Source organism: Triplophysa rosa, linkage group LG24 (genome assembly GCF_024868665.1).
Source record: "Triplophysa rosa linkage group LG24, Trosa_1v2, whole genome shotgun sequence".
Lineage (NCBI taxonomy): Eukaryota > Metazoa > Chordata > Actinopteri > Cypriniformes > Nemacheilidae > Triplophysa > Triplophysa rosa.
In genome coordinates this window covers 5,821,369-5,841,795 of record NC_079913.1, presented here as the reverse complement: position 1 = coordinate 5,841,795, position 20,427 = coordinate 5,821,369, and the positions used below count along the sequence as shown (strand labels likewise).

The window sequence follows — 20,427 nt, the reverse complement described above, 5'->3', positions numbered from 1 at the left end:
CTTATTTTACCTAATTGTTCCTTACAGGGACAGTTCACTGTCATCATTTACTCACCCTCGAGTTGTTTCAAATCTGTGTACATTTCTTTGTTCCGATGAACAGAGAAAGATATTTGGAAGAATGCTTGTAACCAAACAGTTCTTGGCCACCATTGACTACCATAATAGGAAAAATTACAATGGAAAAGTGAATCAAAAGTGCCCCAGAATGGTTTGTTTTCCTACATTCTTCAACATATCTTCTTTTGTGTTCAAGAGAACAAATACATTTATTTAAAAAAAATCCTACTATGGTAGTCAATGGGGTCCAAGAACTGTTTGGTTACAAGCATTCTTGCAACTATCTTTCTCTGTGTACATCCCGCTTCCACCCGTCAAATTATTTCTGTTGCAATTTCAGAGGTGGTGGGAGGGCCAGTCGTTGCCCAAACAACACAAAAAGTCTGTGTGGAATTCTCAATCAAATAGAGGGAACCCTATACACTTCTGTTTTGGGTTTGATGGTTTTCTTGTGTTGTGTAGTTAGACAAGACATTGACAAGAAGTTTTATTTAGTGCTAGAGCTCTATTTAGGAATACCTGTATTCACGAAGCTCATTTAGTCATTTTGCGGCAGCTTAAACGCTGGAAGCCGATTCGGATGAAAGTGTCTGCCCAGTACATTTAAAAAGTTAAAACGTAATATTATTTAATTCACCCGTGTCATTTTTATCCTATTTTATTTTTCATGAACGTTTGAGCTGTTTTTTTGTACAATCAAACTGAAAGTATGTCTTATTGTTCTTCATGGAGCTTGGCATTACAGATCACTATCATCATCATTTGTTGTACATACATGTATTTCTTTTGGTTGCAATTTTCAGAAAAAGATCACATCCCAGGTACAAATTTGAAGCACATTCTGGATCTGCTGTGATATAAAGCCCTAAATGTCTTCCAGTGCTCTTATCTGGGTGCTTTTGCTGATAAAGGTGCTCTTATTTACACTTGAATGGCATATAATTCCCCAAGTGAAATATTACGCTACACAGACCAGAAACTCGAGCGATGTAGACAGTTTATCGTTGGAGAGCCGAATATATACGTTACAGACCCGACACTATTTTCTTTGAGCATTAAAGGACATGTAGCACCAGCATTTCACCCACCTCTTCTGTGCCCATATATGAAAACAAACAAATATGTACTAAGTAATTGTGTGACTGAAATGTTTGCTTAAAAGAATTGATGCTCATTTCTGATATTTGGCATTTGCAGAAAGCTGAGACCACAGGGGAGAAAAGACCAAGAGGAAGACCCAGGAAATGGGTGAGTTTGATTACATGAATTATATTAATTATAATAATATTTTATACTTGTAATACAGGTATTTTGTCTAAAACTGCTTGTCAATCGAATATAATCTTAATAAGTAATGACTGTGCAGAGTAATTTATTTCTGCAAAGAGTTAAAATGCGGTTTATGAGTGCGATCTCTACAAAATAATGCTTCATAAAATACTTCAATATTCAGTAATGACTGAAAAATGAAACCACTGGAAATTCAGTATCCACACAATTACCACTTTTCACTTGATCTGGTTTTTACTTAATCGCACTTGCCATTCTGCAAATGAAGGAGGAGATTGTGCAAATGTTTGCGTTCTGGTTTAATTCAATGCGTCCTCCGATAACCTGCCGTTTTCCGCGTTTATCAGCCTGCAAGTGGCACATTTGATTGATAGCCAGGGAAGTGAAGCCACAGGCAGTCAAAAATCCCACAAGCATAACTGAAGGCAGATATGGAAGGAATAATCTCTTTGTGGCATGCCGACTCTTGTGTCCTTATGGATTTTTCCCAGGCAGAGAGGAAAAGCGAAGCATTCCTAGGCCCCTGAACACACATTAGCTTGAAAGATTTGTGATTGAATTACCTTGATGTTTTAAGAATGCTTGTTGTTTTTTATATGATTTTTTTGCATCCTCCAATGTAATTTAATTCATTCTGGTGTTGTGGGGGGTGGCTTGGAAGCACAAGCCGAAATGATTTGTTCAGAAATAAGTGCATTTGTATTGGAGGAAAACGTGACCCATCTGACTCTATCATCCAGGAATGTGATTTGAGTCACATGTGAGCCAAGCCGTTCCAAAACACCCTTTACCTTCATATCTCAGCTGAGACCCTTAGCTAACATTAGGGTGTTCAGCTTTCACTCGCCTTGCCATAAAATTGTAGCTATTGAAGACAACAGAAAAAATTGGGAAATGTTGCGAGCCGGAATAAAAACCTGCGGCGTATGCATGAGCACCAATTTTTGCTCTATTGCAAATATTGTTGGCTCTTGTATAATAAATTACTTTTGCTTTTGCTTTTTTCTTAGGGTGAGGTTGTGCAGAACATGTTTTTATTCTATTTAAAATCAATCATTTGCATTGAAATGCATTGCAGAAGTGAAATATGAAGAGGCCGAGGTAGATGCACCACATACAAGGATAGGATGTGACCCAGCAGTATCCGTTTAAATGATAAAGCACCGCGGTATGTGAGAGATTGTGAGTCAGGACGCAGGTTTCAGCTGCGGTGGAGCTCTTTGGACTGTGTTGATAAAAGTTTACATTTATTGGCCTATTTCTTTTTGTACTGATGCCCAAGGTGCATTCGGCAGTGCTTTCATGATGCCTGCGTGATGCAGTTACACACTCCCACGCTGTACATTGCTCCCACACACAAATACACACACACTCCCTTCATCCACCCACACATTGATGTCCTTTAGTCTTAAACAAATAGATAATGGGGTAATATGCGTTGTAGCTACGTAGACCTGGTAAACAGAAAATGAAAATAAGAGTTGAGTGCTTAAAGAAATATAGCTATAAAAGTAATTATTGGTCTTCATTGTTGAATGCATAAAGTAGCAGGCTTTTATTTTGAAATGCAGGAGATTTTCATTTGAAAAGTACGACATTATGTGTCAATGGTTAACTAGACTTCAGTCAGGGCTGTATTGTTGAAAAATCGTTTGTTCTTTTATAGCTCAGTTCCCAGTTATGTTTCGTAGCAGAATCAACATGTCTTATGCCGGGTTCACACCAAATGCGAACAATCGCGTTCCACGCTCTTTATTACTCGTGGGAATAGTTCGATATATCAACCTTCGCGGAAGACGCGTTTGAGGCTATCGCGCCGCCTGATTCGCATCATTCGCACTGCCTGCCGCGAGTTCGTGTGTGTACGCGTCTTTGCATTGACTGTAATTTACTCACGCAAAAAGCTTAATTCGCGTTTGGTGTGAACCCATACAGTGTTAGATGATTATTGTAAAATCAATTTGGTGAAATGCAAATAGAAAGGACCAAGGTGTTCTGGATTGATTAAATCACCCGCGGGACTGTTTGACCAATGTTGGAGATAAACTGTGCAGGACAGTGACCTTATAGGACCAGAGTTGAAAAAAGTCAAGATATTTTTCTGTCGCCTGAAGACACTCATTGATTGTGTCCCAAGTTTGTGGTTCAAGCGAATTCATCAGACTGTAGTCATACTACAAATATCCTGAATGTGGAGTGGGCATAGTAGCACGACATCCTTTGAATGAGTCTGAGATGAAGTTGTTGCCAAGTGTATGAATGAGTATGAGTCAGAGATGGAAAGCAGAGAGATGTGCTTTGATTTGAATCACCAGCATGTCTACGAATAAAAACAAGTCTGATGTATTGCAAGATTTTATTGGTTTCAGCCAATGAAGGTAGATTTTATGAATGAGCAATCGGAAACGTGTTCGTCTGCACCCCTCCGTACTCTTGTATGGGTCATTGTGTGTGGGTTATGATCTGTTTAGCATGTCACACATGGATTGGCATAGTCAAGACGTTCACATTGGTCGCATGGCGGTCTCCACATATAACTTTGTCGACAAGAGCTTTGCAATACCTCTTCTGAATAAACAAGTCAGTGTTCTTCATTCAGCCACCGCTCGTCCTCCTGGAACTAATTATAGCATATCCTTTTTGGCTAGAAGGGGCTGTTGGAATGTTTTCCTTTGCCCCCCCAGCCAGCATCACCATTGCTCTAAATGGTTAATAATGGAAGGTGGATTGTTTAAGTGTATCCGTTTAATCAGAGCCTATGAATGCACGAGTGCAAGTCTTGACAAATTAAAGAGCTCACCTGAAAATCTGAAAAACCCTTTATGTTGATTTATCCATCTGTGGATGTCAACTTTGTGATTATATCTGTAGGCAAAGACCTGTTGTGATGAATGCATTGGGCTTTGTGGTCTAAGATGGGAAATCCAACAGTCTGACTTGTTTTCGTAAAAACATTTCACAGGTGGCAAAGCTCATATGTGAAGATTCTAGTTTGCTACAAGAAAACTGTCCTCCCAAAAGTGATAAGACGTAATAAAGACCTTGAGCTGTTGATTTCTCTATCAGAAATATGTATACAAAAGGACTTCATTGTTGTGTGTTGGTGTGTTGTGTTCAGCACACCAGTTGCTCGGCCACAAATCGCATTTGAAACAAAAGGGGTATTGGCATTGACTCAATGACCTTTTGTTTTAGGTTATGGTCCAAAATCATGACGGCCAGGTTCATTTTGCTTTCGAAAGGAGATCTTGAAGTATAAATACCTCCATTCATTGGGTGTAGAATTGCATTCTAACATTTCAATACTCGTTTCTGCTGGTCCTTTTGTTATTTATAAATCAGGCCAACAGGAAGTCCTGCTAGGGAGAGAATTCTGTGGATCCTCCACGCCGGGTGTAACGTTATCTGCTAGTTTTGCTGCGGCAGCCAAAAGACTGATTTATTGAGCCCCTCTTCCTTTTCCGGGTGCTCCTCCTGCACAGGTGCGGAGATGGACGGAGTATTCCGTGCCAAGCGGACAAGCCACACTGTGTTTTGGAGTGGGGGGAATGTCAGAACGGGCTATCTCTGTCCTCGATCAGCTAACATTATTCAGTTGTGCACTGCAGTTCCCCTTTTATAGTGCCAACTGGCGAGTGTCCACCGAGTTTGCGTGTTTGATTCTCTGAGCGAGCGAGACCAAATCGAAGGGAGAAGTTTTGCTTTTTGTGCTCTCTGTACACCTCCTCATCTGTCCCCAACAGTCAAGCGTTCACTCACTTTTCTGTTTGTTGCCACGGGGGAAAATGGGAATGCTGATAGGTTTACTTCCCATGGTTTCGACCCGTAAGGGATGTCACATGCACTGAAAAGATCTGGGCAAGAGTTTCTTTTGCCAAGAATTCCTGTGATATGAGGTTGATGACAACATCTTGATTCATACTTGCTTTCTTTTTCCCTGATGGTTCCCTCCACCTCTTGGTTTCTCCAGCGTTTACTGGATCAAAAACCATCCCACGACCCTTTTTAATGCTTGAACTAAAGTTGAACAAACACTTCACAATGAAAATGTCAGGCTCAAAGCAAGGTAACATCATCTACACGGTGATAATTTACGGACAACACTAATCTGAAACTGAGAAGTAGATTTTTACTTGACCAGTTGGTCTTGAGCAGTTCACTTGAACCAAAACCGACATTTTTGAGAGCATTATGATGGAGGCGCAAACTTCAGGACAGCGTCTCTGGATCATCCCTGTCACCTCGAGGAAATGAAGAAATGAATAAGTGAAGATGCAAGAATGAGCAGAAGAGGGGAGTTCGTTCTCTCATCTCACACAAGGATGTGCTGCTTTTGGCTAGAGGACAGACAGTGTTGTCAGGTGGTAAGGAGCAGAATCAGAGCTGAGGGAAACGGGAGAGAGAGTCTGGCAGGGAAGAGGCAGGCGGCATTCGGAGGGGGAATGAGGGCCGTGATTGGGAGTCATCCAACAGTCTCGATCTGGTGGGGAGGCTCGGAAAACCCTCAGCCGCTGCCAAAGTGTGAAAAGATTTTTCTCTCTTTTTTCTGCTCCTTTCCTTTTTTAATGCGTGCATGTGTGAGGAGGGAGGAGGGGGGTATTGTGATGGGAATTTGGTGTCAAACATCAAAACCTTTTTATAGTCTTTGCCAACCTCAAGGGCAAAATCCTAAACTTGGCCCCCCAGGCTTTCTAGACAGGAGAGTAGGCAGTCAGCTGAAGTTTTGTCCTGAGTGAGATGCAGCGTGTACTGTAAAAAATAAACTTCTTAGTATTTTTATCTTGTTTTGCAGTACAAATACAGTATCTAAAAAATCTGAAATCAAGATGCATTTATTTAACAAGAAAAGGGACTCAAGATATTAAATCTTAAAAATTGAATGTTTATACATACATTAAGGAAAAATATCTTCCAGTGGTGTAAGAAAAATAAACTTGAATTAAGAATTTAAAGAGGTAAAACTAAATTCAAAAAGCTTCCAAGTTTTGCTTGCTTGCTTGTTTTAAGCATAAACTTACTTGATTTAGGCCCGGTTTCACAGACATGGCTTATCTTAAACCAGGACTATGCCTTAGTTGAATTAAGATATTTATGTCGCTTTTATAAAAATGCCTTAGAAGAAGACATTACTGGTGTGCATCTTCAGACAAAACAATGGCACTGATATATTTTAAGATATTTCTGGGCAAGTTATATTGAGTTAAGACATGTCACACTGTCATGAAATGCAGAAGAACCCAAGCGCAGGCAGGCAGTGAAGGGGTTAACAGATATTTATTTTAAACAAAACAGAAAACAGAACAAAAACACCCACAATGGGGGAAAAAACAGAACTAAGAAATATATATGTATAAAACAAAAGACTTCCCACGAGGGGGACAAAATGAAAACAAGAACAATAAACTAAACTAAAGGACAAGACCAGACATCTTAAATAATACAAGGCACAAAACAGGACCACGGATGACAACACGAGCATGAACACAAACACCACGCAGTACACTCACATAACCCACGCAGTACACTCACATAACCCACGCAGTACACTCACATAACCCACGCAGTACACTCACATAATGCAAACAGTACAGGCACCAAACACATACAATGCACGAGCACAAGACAAAGAAACAAGAGGGTATTTATAGGGAACACAAACGAGGGATAACGACATGGGGCAGGTGTGAGACATTAAACACTCAGGGAAAGATAACAAGGAAACAAGAGGGATGGGGCCAATGACAAGACACTGGAGAGAACGTATATTATTGTCAAACGGACAATAATATGTTTCTCTCCACACATAACCAAAGACTTTGTCATGGCTCTGCTACAGGACCAAGAAAAACATGACTAAGGAAGCAGAGCCATGACACACACATTCATTTTAGTCTGGGACTAGTTTTAAGACTGCATGGTCTGTGAAACCGGGCCTTAGATTATTTAAATTATTAAATTATAATTAAATTATTTTACATTTCATTTAAATTTATTTAAATTATTTTATTATTTATTTACATTTTATATTAATTATTTTATTAATTACTTACATTTGATTATACTTTTTTTTCAGAAAACAAAGGTCATTATCTTAAGTAATTCATTTTCCTGATTAAATAGTTTTTTCACAAAAATACTAAGAAACACAGCTTTTGACAGTGTCCAACTTTTTCATTTTTTTAAGCATTTCAACCATGTGTATTATTGCAAACTAAATAGGACTGAAATGCTCATTGTTGACAGTGTATGTTATTAAAAGTATATATTTATTTTAGGGCTGTCAACGTTAACGCGTTAACGCATGTGATTAATTTTTTCAAATTAACGCGTGAGAAAATATTTATCGCAATTAACGCAGCATCCGTTTGTTTTGACATCCTTTGTCCAGCGTTACATTATGTAATCACGCTCTTATTCGTGTACAGGCTTTTAAACCACTTAAGCGCGATTTGAAACAGTTGCTTTGACGCGTTCAATGGAGATAGACAGCTTCTAAACTGTGGGACGCGGCAAAACGCAACGCGAGGTCCAGTCTGGTGTAAAGCGTAATTTATGGTTCTGCGTAGGACCTACGCCGTAACCTACGGCGTAGCCTACGCAGAGCCGCGTACCCTGTGCGTACCCTACGCCGTAGCCTGACGCGCACCTCTCCAAAAATGTAACAACGCGTCAACTCAACACGGACCCTACGCTGACCCTACATGGACCGCAAGCGCTGTGATTGGTCGGTTTGGCAGCATCGTACTTCCTTCTACGCATTTCTGGCGTCTTCTTCTCTGGCGTCTTCTTCCGGCAAGTTCAGAGTCCACAAAAGAACAACATGGCGAGCATCGACATCTCTGGTTTCTAGCTTTTTGTTTAAGTGATTTAATTAAAAGTAACTGTTTTTCTACTTCGATCAGCTCCAACTCCGTTAAGATGCGATCAGCTTCCATCGCTTGCAAACACTAGCATACACACAAAACATCGGCGAAGAAGAGCAACCCGGGAAAACACAAAGAGCCAACTAGCGTTTCGGCGGTGTAATTGCAGTACAACGCATACTCTCAACGCAGAACCATAAATGTTCATGACGGCGTTGTCTACGGCGTAGGTCCTACGCATGACTATAACTTAAGCTTAAACAGTCACCTGCTAAGGGCTGCGTCGGTGAATCTCTGTCAGACAGCGCATCCGTGTTAAGTTCTCTTTCGTGCTTGAATGGATAAAACCATACAAGATTATGTCAGAAAGCCCGTTTTGTCTAGCATTTTCTTAAGCACAGACTTCAACGTGTAAAATAAAATCTTAAATGAATGCAAAGAGTTGTGAAAATGGGAGTGCGGTGACAGTCAGATCTGCGAACTGAGACAGCTCTTAAAAGGGGCCACGTTCTTAAACGTGCTGCTGTGACTCCTGTCACTAATGTTAATCAAGGAACAAAATAAAAGAAGAAATCAATGTGATTTTGTAGCTTTAATGAGAATTCTTCTGCATTTAATTGATAATTTAGCATTAATAAAGACTGTAAAGTGTCCTTCAATTCCTGTATGTTTCCTACATGAGCTCTCAATTATACTGTTGAATGGCTATAATTCATGTTAAAATAATCAATTTAATAGAGACATCAGTTACAGTACTAATATCAAAATGCTAGCTTTCATAAAATGATGCTGTTAAAGAAATATGTTGTTTCTACATCAATTTGAAGATTAAATGTGAAATTATTAAAATGTAAAAGTATATTTTAAAATATAATAGTTATGTGCGATTAATTGTGATTAATCACAGAAAAAATGTGTGATTAATCCGATTAATTTTTTTAATCGATTGACAGCACTAATTTATTTGCAATACGTATTTGTTTTCATAATCTTTCATCGTAAACTGGCTCTGCCTAAACAACTTTCTGGTTTGGCTGACATGTCGAAAATTAACACATTCATTTTTAATACTACTTTTTTGTCTATCAATTTTCTAATCAGCTATTTTATTTAATTTAGAAATACCTCACATTACAAAAGTACAATTTTCATTTAAAATACACAGACATGTAGGTGTGTCTCACACCCTCTCAATGTTGCCATTTGCCAATCTAAATAATTGAAAGGTCTTGTGGGTTATAACAAACAACAACAAAAGTCTTGTTTGCACATCATGTTCAAAACACATTTCACAGATTTGATTTCATCTGGCAAGACTCTCTTATAACATAGTTCGATGGTGATGTGCTGCAAAAGTTTAGTGGGCAGTTTTTCAAAGCTTGGTCAAGAGTTGCAGAAGCGTAGTTTACGCTGTGGCTTGGAGCCACTCCTGTCTCACACTTGGATGGCTGTGCAAGCTAGATACAATGTGAGAGAAAGATTGGACATCTCTAGCTCATTCTCCACATTCTCAGAGCCCCCCCCCCCCATTCCCATCTCTGTAACTGAGGCCCGTGAACCTGAATTCCTGCCAATAGGGGAGTGTACTCGGTTCGTGGCTCTAGGAGTTTGCTGGGACCACCTCAACGGATTTCCACCAGTCACCCCTGTGACCCCTTTCCCCGCTTCTCTCGCTAGCCCCCCTTCTCGTTCCAGCCTCTGGAAGCTTTTTAATCATTTTGCTCTGAGCTAGTGACCACAACAAATAAATGGAAGAAAAGAGCAATGGGGAAAATAAATAATATCAAAACAACATAGTTCGTGGGGCTATTTTAGACATGTCTGGTGTTTTCAAACGGATTTCCTGAGTTCGGCTTTGGTTGTGTTTTGGCGAAGTTTTCACACAGGTTGTGATTAAATTGAGTGACGGGTCAGGAAATCAAAACGTTTGTGTTTAAAGAACAGGAAAAAGTAAGTGCTATGTTATTGATGGTGACACCTTGTCAAGCCAAGACCCTTATCATACAATGGCCACATGGGGTAGTGGTTCTCACAGAGGGCTGGAAACATGTTTTTCTCAGAGTGTTTCCATAGAAAAAGTCCTGTACGTCTGCGCTCACTCACCTTTTTTGCTTTTGGGCAAACGGGGCTGAAGATATGCAGAAACGCATGATTACATTTTATATATTTGGCAGATGCTTTTATCCAAAGTGAATGAGATTGTGCATTCACTATATGGAACCCATGACCTTGGCATTGCTACAAGAAAGTATCAAACTTTTCAAAGAGTTTAATGTTTCACATTCTCATGAAAAGTAGTAAAGCAATATGCGAACATCTATGTTTTACTACGAATGATCAGGCACTTGTTTAGAAAATTGTTTTTTCAAGGTATGTTTTAGGGGCTTTTTGTGCCTTTAATGGGATAGCACAGTTAGAGAGGTGACAGGAAAGAGTTGGGTGGAGATGGGGGAGCGGGATCGGCAAAGGACCGTCGAGACGGGAATCTGTCAAATGCATAACTGTAAAAGTAATGCTTGGATGCAACCACAGGCACAGTCAGTTTTTTTGTGCCTACAAACACAAAAGATTGTGTGTTAAATGCATATAAATGTGTGTGGACGAGACAGTTTTGTAACACTATGCAGATGGAAAGTTCAGTTGAACAGACTTTGGCAAAAACTTCGAGAAATATAAATCTATATTTGTAATCTGTAAAACGTCCCAGTAGAACAACTGAGGTATTGACCCAGTTCCCAAACTTAAAGACCCTCAACACTAAAAAAACCTCAACAGGAAAGTTGGTGTGGAACTGAAGTAACGTGAATTACAGTGCTGGACCCCATCCCTTTCTCTCCTTCTTTGAGAAACTCTGGGAACTGATTTCACATCAAACAGCAGAGGCTCCTGAACGAAGCAGATCCAATTTGTCTGCGCTTTTCTTTCCCTTCAGAACACCCCCTCTCCCCTCCCCTCCAAAAAAAATCCCAACAAAAGGCTGCTTGTCCTGCCAGGAATTTTCCACATTCCTCGCTCTGGCAGACATTTTTCTCTTCTACAAAGGCCCCTTCGGCAAATTCCCCCTAATCGCGGGATTTAGCCAGGCTCTGATAGGTGGCATTCATAGCGCTGTTTGGTTGGGAAGGGTGGTTGATTCGGAGCCCGAGAAGAGATGTGTGTTGGGGGGTGCTCTCGGACCTGGAATCTTTTCAGGATCGGCCGAACTAGTGGAAGCATTCCAAGGGAGATCACAAAGCCGGCGCTGTGGCCCTGTACCCTGGAGATGTTTGGCTTGTTTTCCCCACTTCCACCTCCAGGTTAACAGAACATGTGGCCTTTATTCACGGGAGCGAAGGGGGCGGAGAGGCGTGCAGTTACTGGGTGGCTCGTCTGTGGGGTCTGCCTCTAGTGAGGGAGTCCTTGGATAAGTTTGCCTCATCAAATCAAGCAGCAGTGTTTTTTTATGTTTCCTGTCTTTGTGGAATTTCTGTCAGCAGCCCTAAGGAGACTATGTTCAAGTAAGGTTTTTTTAACAAACGCAAAACATGTGTTAGCGGTTTGAGTTAAAAGCGAATGTGAGACGCATTCCGTCGTTCTGGACTTTCCCCCCTGTATTTCACCAGGCGGCCAGGTAAAATGAATATGGCTTATGGGCAGGAAAGGGTCTAATGGGTCCAAACCATGGTTGAATGTCTCGGGAACAGTACAGATTTGGGCTTTCACATGAAATGTTCTTCTTGAGCGTTTAGACATCAGTAGGCTTCGATGGGAGTCTTTTAACACGTCTTTGTTGATTTTTGGAGGAAAACGGCAGAATTGTGCGTGTAATGGATTTTAACACAATACATCGATTTTTAGGTTTCAACTCCTTAAAAAAATCGAGTGGTCGTAGTTTCCCTATATCTTTGAGCATTGGAAATGCAACTAAGATCGTCTATCGTCACTTTATCTGATACCTGATGTTTTACATGTATATAAAGTGTTAAAGGGATAGTTCACCCCAAAATGGAAACGGCAGAACACAAAAAGAGATATTTTGAAGAACGTTAGTAACCAAACCAAACGACTTTGGGCCCCATTGACTTCCATTGTATGGACACAAAACCACAGAGACATTTTTCAGAATATCTGTTCCACAGATGACAGTGTCATATACAGTTTGAAATGACATGAGGGTGAATAAATTATGACAGAATTTTTGTATAAACTCACAACAGAGTTGACTTTCTTTGAGAAACCTGACCTAGTGTGAGAAGTAATGAATTGGCTCCAAACCTTGAAACATTTTTGGCGTAGTCTGGGTTAGATCGAACATTTCAGGGAGTCATGTTCTTTATTCCTTTTATAAATGTTCATCAGAAATACGTCACAGTCATTTGAATAGAAGTGGGCGGAGTTTTCGTGCAGCATTGGTTTCGACACCCCCATCAATATTATAGCCGTGCAGAAGATTGTTTTTTTATTCATTCCACTTATTGTTAACACATTGTGTTAATAATGAAGCTAAAGAGACAAAAGCATGGAAAATGTGCCAACGTGATATGCTTATTTATACAGAGCCATCAAATTAAAAACAATAGCCTCCTTGTTTTGCCATCAGTACAAAGACTTCAGGAGCCATGAATGAGAGAGGGAGACAAAAATATCATTGCAGATTCTTGTAAGAGGGAAGGAGGGGTTCCCTACAGTGTAAGCTTTGAGTAAATGACTCTTGGCACTGAGAGCGGTTTTGGTAAGTCGTGCCAGGTTCTAAGAGCAGGAGTCTTCCGCTCGTACTGTAGCCGCTTGGCTTTGCTCTGTCTCAGCACGCTCTGTCCTGGAGCGGCTCAGACATGCAGCTGCACGCTTTCAGCTTTTGCCTCCAGGTACCTGTGCCAGAGGCTGACTTACAACCATTACATAATCTCTTTTTGCAAGACCTTCTTGTATTCTTTGCGAAGAATGAATGATTGCGTATAGCATTACCGAAAGCCTTTCCAATAATCAAGAGATTTCAAGGAACGTCTTTCCATTTACAGCAGGATGAGATAAAAACATGATTTTGCAGCCACATGCATCACCTTTAGCCCAGAAACATTCTTTGTCGTCCAAGAGCACCGAGTGATCGCTGGGGAATTTAATGCAGATGATCGAACACTTCAGAGGGAAGGTTTTCAGACGTATTCTTTGTGTTTGAAAGTGGGATGTGCTCTTGTTGCTTTTTTAGATGGAAAAGATTTAGAACGTCATTTTGCCTTCTGAAAGTTCAGGAGTTGAAAATGTTGGGTTGGTTGTTTGCTTATGTTTGACTCATAATGCAGCATCCTCTAAAATCCTCATGTTTTGTCATCACTTTTGATGAACACGCTTTTTTACACAATTGTGTAAACAGGGTTCGCACAAAAGTTAGCTGTCAGTCAAAAAAAAATGTAATTGGATGTAGATGTCGCTCGTCTTGTTATTTTAAGGCCTTACTAGGTTGCAAAGACAATAGAGAAATTGTGTCGAGTGTTTTTTGCGAAAGTATGGTTTAACAGGAATCTGAAAATGAAAAGAAATTAAGGATGTCACATTCTTTTGTTTCCTTTTGCCATTTTTTATTTTGGAGATGATGTCCGTTGATCTTATCATTCCTGAGCACGGTGGATGTCTCCGTTTTCCTTGTTTCAAGGCATGCGTAACACTGTAGGCTGGAAAATAAATCACAGTAGCGCTTGTTTCCAGTGTGACGGGTTGTGGCAAGTAATGAATTTCATGGCCAGTTGGCAGTGTAGTGTTAAAGGGACAGTTCACCTTAAATAAAATGTGCTCATGCTATTCCTAACTCGTATTACTGTCTATCTTATCTTGAAGTTAAACGCAAATGTTTTTGAAGATTAACCTGCCTGCTGTTTTTTTAACATTTGAAAGAAAATGGGATGCGAGTCTGTTTAGCACCAAAACGACATAAAAGCCAAAGCGGTAGACATTAGCTCTCCTTAGCACATTCATTCACGTTGTTCATTCATAAACAGATGATTTATTTGAAATAAATCAGTTGTTCCATTTCACACTACTGAACCGTGATTGTATGATTCAGTGTGATTAATTTACAAACCATACTTGAGTTTCTCATCATACGCTGTCAGTTTTTATGATATTTTTATTAAACTTTTATTGCCTTTCGCGTAGGACATACCAAATTAAATGGTGATTCATTTTTATTTAACTGTTTTAAGATCTTGGAAATTTACTTTAACTTGTATATGTAATAGGGCAATTCCATGCAAAGGTCAACCTAACCATGAAAAAATAAGTTTTTACCAAAGTTTTGCACCATACTCAGGCAAATCACGCTTTCAGAATTGTCACATGCATTACGATCCATATTCCTCATAAATGGGCACAAGAAAATTTTAAATTTAATAGCTATTTTTTGTTCATTCTCCATTTGTCCGTTCTCCATTTGTTGGGTATTATTGCATCTGGTTTGTGCATTTTAGTTCACAGAAATCCTACAAAGTATGTCGTCTTCTTTGTCGCATTCATTTGCATATTTTCCTGATGTAGCCTCTATCAACAGGGGTTTAAGAAACTATAAACAGAATGTTCAATATATGGTTAATAAATGCATTCTCTAAGAGTTTATATTTAAGGTTTTGACAAAAAAATTCCACATCCATAACACTAGAATTGGGAAATACCAGATTCTGTCGCTTCAGTGAGAAAAGTAAGGGTCGTGCACAGTTTTTTCGATATCTTGGAAGGCGCGTGAGGTTTTTTATCCTTTTTTAAAAATGCATTATGGTGTGTACAAAACCAACTAGTACGTACCATAAATGGTCTTAATTGGCGTTAAACAATTCTGGACATTGTCAATCACTCCGACCGCAATGTAGACTCGCGTTTGGTGTTGAATGATGAATGTGACTCGTGACTTGAAATAATATTTGAGCAGTCGCTCTGTTCTCATGTTGGCATAAAAATTTAATGGCCTTAACAACCTTTCAGAGTGCAGTTTCTGTTCACTTATAAACACATGCCTTTTTACATTGGAAGTTCAGCCGCTGAAAGGCGAGGTTGTTAAAATGTAACTGTGCAAATGGTTTGGCATTCCTGCATTTAACAGCCGCCATATTTGCACACGGGATCTAATTTGAAACATGTATGTAAAAACTGAAGTGTTTGTTTCAAACTACTATGCAAAGCTATTGGAGTCTTAAAAGTGCTCAGAGATTTATTTGATGTTCTTGTAATTCACCGGTAGGAGAATTAAACTCTTGTATCATTTAGTGGATGGTTGTCAACTAGTAATTGGGTAGTATGGTTAGATAAAAACCTACTGAGCAATTGACTAACTCGCACAACAAAGCTACAGTTTCCTCCAAAGATCATTCGCTTTTATCCCACGGTAGTTAGTTTCCCTTTGGTCACCGAGCGTGACTTCTTCTATTAAAACCAGATCCCATTAACAATACAATTAAAGTGCAAAGCTGGTGCACTGAAGAAAAAGTGTTGCCTACGGGTGGAAAAGAGCAGAGAACTTAATGTTTGCCTGATCCTAATCTTGATTTATCCTTAATGTTGCTATTAGTTGATAAATCAGAGTTTTTAAGTAGTTATTTCCTTTAAGAGACCACACTTATTTATGCCTCTAATTTTCTGTTTATTTCTGCAGTTTATGCATGATCTGTTATTAACTCGTTGTGATATCTGGGCCTTGATGGATAAAAGTATCCACAGTTATAAAATGAACAAATAAATAATAATAAATAAAATATACCAAATTATAATTTTAATAATAAATTATTTTCATTATAATAATAAAAAATAAATGAACATATTTCAACGTTTTGAGGTTACTTTAATGTTTTATGTTACGGTATATATATATATACAGTGTTGGGTAAGTTACTCTGAAAAGTAATTAATTACTAGTTACTAATTACATATTTAATAGTGTAATTAGATTACTGTAGAAATTACTCTCTCCAAAAAGTATTTAGTTACTTATTACTAATTACTTTCTATGTCCTACATTAACCTTGATTAGTTAAGTGATTCAAGGATAGACATGAAACGGCTCTTTTAATTCATTCAAATAAATAATATTAAACTACATGAAGTAGTATTATTAACTGACCAAAGTATAACAAATGTGAGAATTATACATTAAAGCACAGATTTTAAAGTTAGACTTTGAATTTTGATGTTAATTCTACTATTTCACGCACATATATTACACAAAGTATTTAGTTTAGTTACATCAGAAGTAACTGTTACAGAAAAATAAGAGTAATCCCTTACTTTACTTTTTCAAGTGAAAAGTAATGAAATTACAGTAACTAATTACTTAGTAACTAGTTACACCCAACACTGTATATATATAATGTTATAATGTTAATAGTGTTTTATATTATATAATATTTAAATAAATTGTAATTCAAATAAAAATTCAAATAAACAGGACCAGTCAGAATTTAAGTTTCTCAAACTTGATTAGAGAAAAAGGTTCATGCTTCATTTTGATTCTAACATGACAAAGTTAACACCTGTGGTTTAGAAAATCCTGAATAAAAGTTTGTGTTAACAAAATATATGTCTGTGTACTGTGCATATTAATTTTGTATTTATAAACACAAAAACATACACATACATGTACTATATTTTTTTAAAAGAAATATTTAGATGTATTTATTTATATTTACCAATAATTGAAATGACATATAAACGTTTATTAATTTTTATATTTGTCCTAAATATATGCATGTACAGCATGTGTTTACAAATACAAAATTAATATGCACAGTACACAGACATATATTTTGTTAACACAAACTTTTATTCTGGGTGCGATGAATCGTTCGACAGCCCTAGATTCAGAAAAGATTTGTCTGACTGATTCAACTTTTTGCACCCCTCGAGTTTCAGTTTTGTGTTGATTGGCAGAGGGAAGCTGGCAGCGGGGCGAGCGCGTATGCTGGTGTATTACTAGTCAAGTGTTCGGTTTCAGGGATGACAGGGTGGGCTTCTGTTTCACCCTGCTTTTTGGGAAGCAAATTTCTGGGTCTTTTAGTACAAGCCATACACAATACAGGGGCGCCGGGGTCATCTCAGCAAAGCTTGCAGAAGTGATTTGGTGTGTCAGCTACTGTGTGAACAACTTCAAAGAGCGAGATCAATCTTGGGAAAGACAATGGCGCGATTTTTCCTTTTGTGCTGGACGGCAGGAGGGGCCGATGTCAGATGTGCCTGTAGGGGAACGAGTTCAATGTCGTCAAGTAGAGGAATTTAACATGCATTGTCACTTGTTTCGCTTGTTTTACAATTTGCATGATGGATAATAGTTCGGCCTTTACAAATGTTTCGGTCAAGTGATTAAAATGATGCCTGAAATTGCAGAATTAGGATGGAGATGTATTCATAATAAGATCTTTATTTTTAGCAAAAATGTTTATACATAAAATGTGCTTTCCTTTAAAGCAAGTGTATGTTCTTATGTTGATGTGAGTGGTTGGTTTTCGGGAACACGTCTTAGATCATCTACAACCATTCATAGGCAGTCAGCCCTGCGTATAATCCTCAGTTTAGGTCAATGCAGTGGGATGTTGGCCTGTCAGTCAGGGATACGCCATGCTTTTAACAGCCAATAACAACAGCCAAGTGTAAAGCTTGAAATATCATGTCAATTCATATTTGTCTTACTTTCCATTAAACAAGAATAAATGTACTTTTATACATTTTGTATCGTATATATTTATATATACACACGCATGTCTATTTGGAACGTGTGCATCATTTTCACAATTCCCCTTTATCGCCGCTTACATTCTTCACCCGCTTCCATCCGGTGTTGACATTTACTATGTTACAGGCTGATAGCATTCCAAGCGGAGCTGGCACAAACCACACCAGCTGCTCGCACCGATCCCAAGTGTGTGTGCGTGGAGGTTGGGTTCCAAACACTGGGGACTCTCATGGTTTTATTTTTGCCTGGCATTCGGAACAGCGGAGAGCTCTTCAGCTGTCAAGCTCGGGTCTTAGAAGCACTTCCTGCGGGGTGGCGGCGCTTAGTGTTTGTGATGTAATGCGAGGTGGGGACAATCTGGCCTTTGTACTGTATACTCTCCACTTGCCAGTGTGATGGCACTGCTGTGTTGCACATATGTCTTTACATTCTATACGATGCACTGTATAGACGGCTGTTTTGCTGGTGGATTTTAAAAGTCACTGGTGGGTGTATTGATTTGTCATGTTGTGAGCAGTCGTATAATACAGTATGACCTGTGCACACTTACTGTATGTTTGCAATAGCTGCTTAAAAAAGGATGAGCTTAACTTTTCGAAGGCGGTTTTGCACACCACTGAGCAAAAAATACACGTGCGTGTATTAAATGATTTTGTATCACTTGTGTGGATGCTGTTTATTTTATTCACAATCTAGTAACGGGTTTCTTTTTGTCTTTCAGCCGCAGCAGAAGGTCGAGGAAAAGACCGCTCAGGTATGTTAAATAAAATCTTGCACCATGCAAAACTGATATGACAGGTGATCCTGCACATGTTCGTGCATGCACATTGTACAGTATTTTCTTTTTGGTTGAATGGATATCTGTTGAGCATCAAAAAAGGATCCATCTATTGAGCTAACCAAATCAGATCAAAACACAGCTAGTGAAGTTTCTTTCATATTTTTTTCAAAACAAAATTGTATTTGAAGGTCCAGTGTGTAATTTTTTGGAAGATCTATTGACAGAAATGCAGTATAATATACATAAGTATGTCTTCAGAGTTGTGTAAAAACAAAGCGTTAAATGTGTTATCACATTCGGGAAAGAACCGAAATGTGATGACATCTTAGTCCTCTTAGACATCTTAGGGGTGGAGTGAGCCGTTGGTTGCAATTTGCAACCTCACCGCTATATGCCTCTAAAAATGACACAATGGTCCTTTAAGTGAGGAAAAAGATTTACTGATGTAAATGAAGGGTGAACTTCTGGGTTGAAGAGAGACATGCGCGGTCGATCATTGAGGCCAATAGCGCTATGTGTTCTTCAGTTTCATCCCCTCACAGATGGATAGGCAATCTGGCAGACAGGATAAGTTTTGAAGAGTCGCCCCCTTTTTTTCTCTAGTCAGAATTCTTTTACCCTAATGGAGCTGGCTGTATAGTCTCTGTACACGCGCTGCTTTTATGTGCTCATGAAAGACCTTTGCATATACAGTATGTTGGTTTATATGAAGAGTTTGGTTCCAAAATAAGATAACTCTGTTTTAAAATTTTGCAAAAATCATGTTTTTTTATTGTGCATCCCAATTAATATCAATCAAACCACAGTTGGTTTGTTTGGATTTAAGCCTTAATAACTGAAAAACACAGCTAATTAACACAATAAAAACATGATATACAACATAATAACATAATAAAAAACATGATTTTTGAAAATTTTAAAACTGAGTTATCTCATTTTGGAACCAAACTCTTCATATGTTGATAATGATAATGAATGTTAATGCAACTAAATGACACCCAAATGGTAATGACTCTAATTGAAATAGGGTATATGTCGAATGTCACGTGACTAAACTGGTAAACAGGTCTTGTTACATCCGCTTGTTGGTAAAAGTATATTAACAACTGTATTTACTATCAGCAATATCTGTGGATTGTTAATGTAATCAGCTAACCTAGCTAGCAGTTTTCCGTTTTTTAGGCGTTTTATGCTGTTTTAAAAATCAAATGTCTTTGAGAAGAAAAATAAAAAAACTTTTATATATCTTATATATCTGTTTATGTGATGGGCATCGATTTTGATCATCTTTGGTTGCTAATTTAAAGGCATTTTCAGTAAAACTGCTCTTTATAAAAAGCACACAAAAGACTTACTGTAAACCGGATGCGATGAGACTTGTTTTGTGGTTTCTGCGTGTGACGTTTGGCATAAACCCTATTATGCACCAAATCTATAAAAATTTGAATTTAAAAAGTAAAAGGAGAATTTGTGCGATGTTTCTTTTATATTTAGACCTCGATCAAGTAATTTGTCTATCCATGCCGAACATAAAACTGTCCGTATGATTTTTGCAGTGCGTGGGGATTATCACCACATTCATACAGGAATATAAGCCAAGCGATTGAAAAATTGTCACTTTGTTAAGCTGCAGTAAATAAACATATTTATATATAGCCGCGCAGTTTATATGTACACACTACCTATAATGGTGGTTTTTGCAATAATGGCCACAGGTGTCTTGATTAGAAATCCCACAATCCCGACCT

At 38.5% G+C, this 20,427-nt stretch overlaps 1 protein-coding gene across 2 annotated transcripts in view; it reads left to right on the top strand.

The window, feature by feature from the left end:
• Nucleotides 1–20,427, top strand: part of hmga2 (high mobility group AT-hook 2) — a 32,896-nt gene that overhangs the window by 6,877 nt on the left and 5,592 nt on the right. The window contains exons 3-4 of one of the 2 annotated variants that reach the window (XM_057324892.1): nucleotides 1,258–1,308; nucleotides 18,620–18,652. In XM_057324892.1, the coding sequence (XP_057180875.1) occupies nucleotides 1,258–1,308; nucleotides 18,620–18,652 (84 nt within the window). Of the gene's footprint in view, nucleotides 1–1,257; nucleotides 1,309–18,619; nucleotides 18,653–20,427 lie in introns of those variants that run through there. The other variant, XM_057324893.1, reaches the window with a different exon arrangement.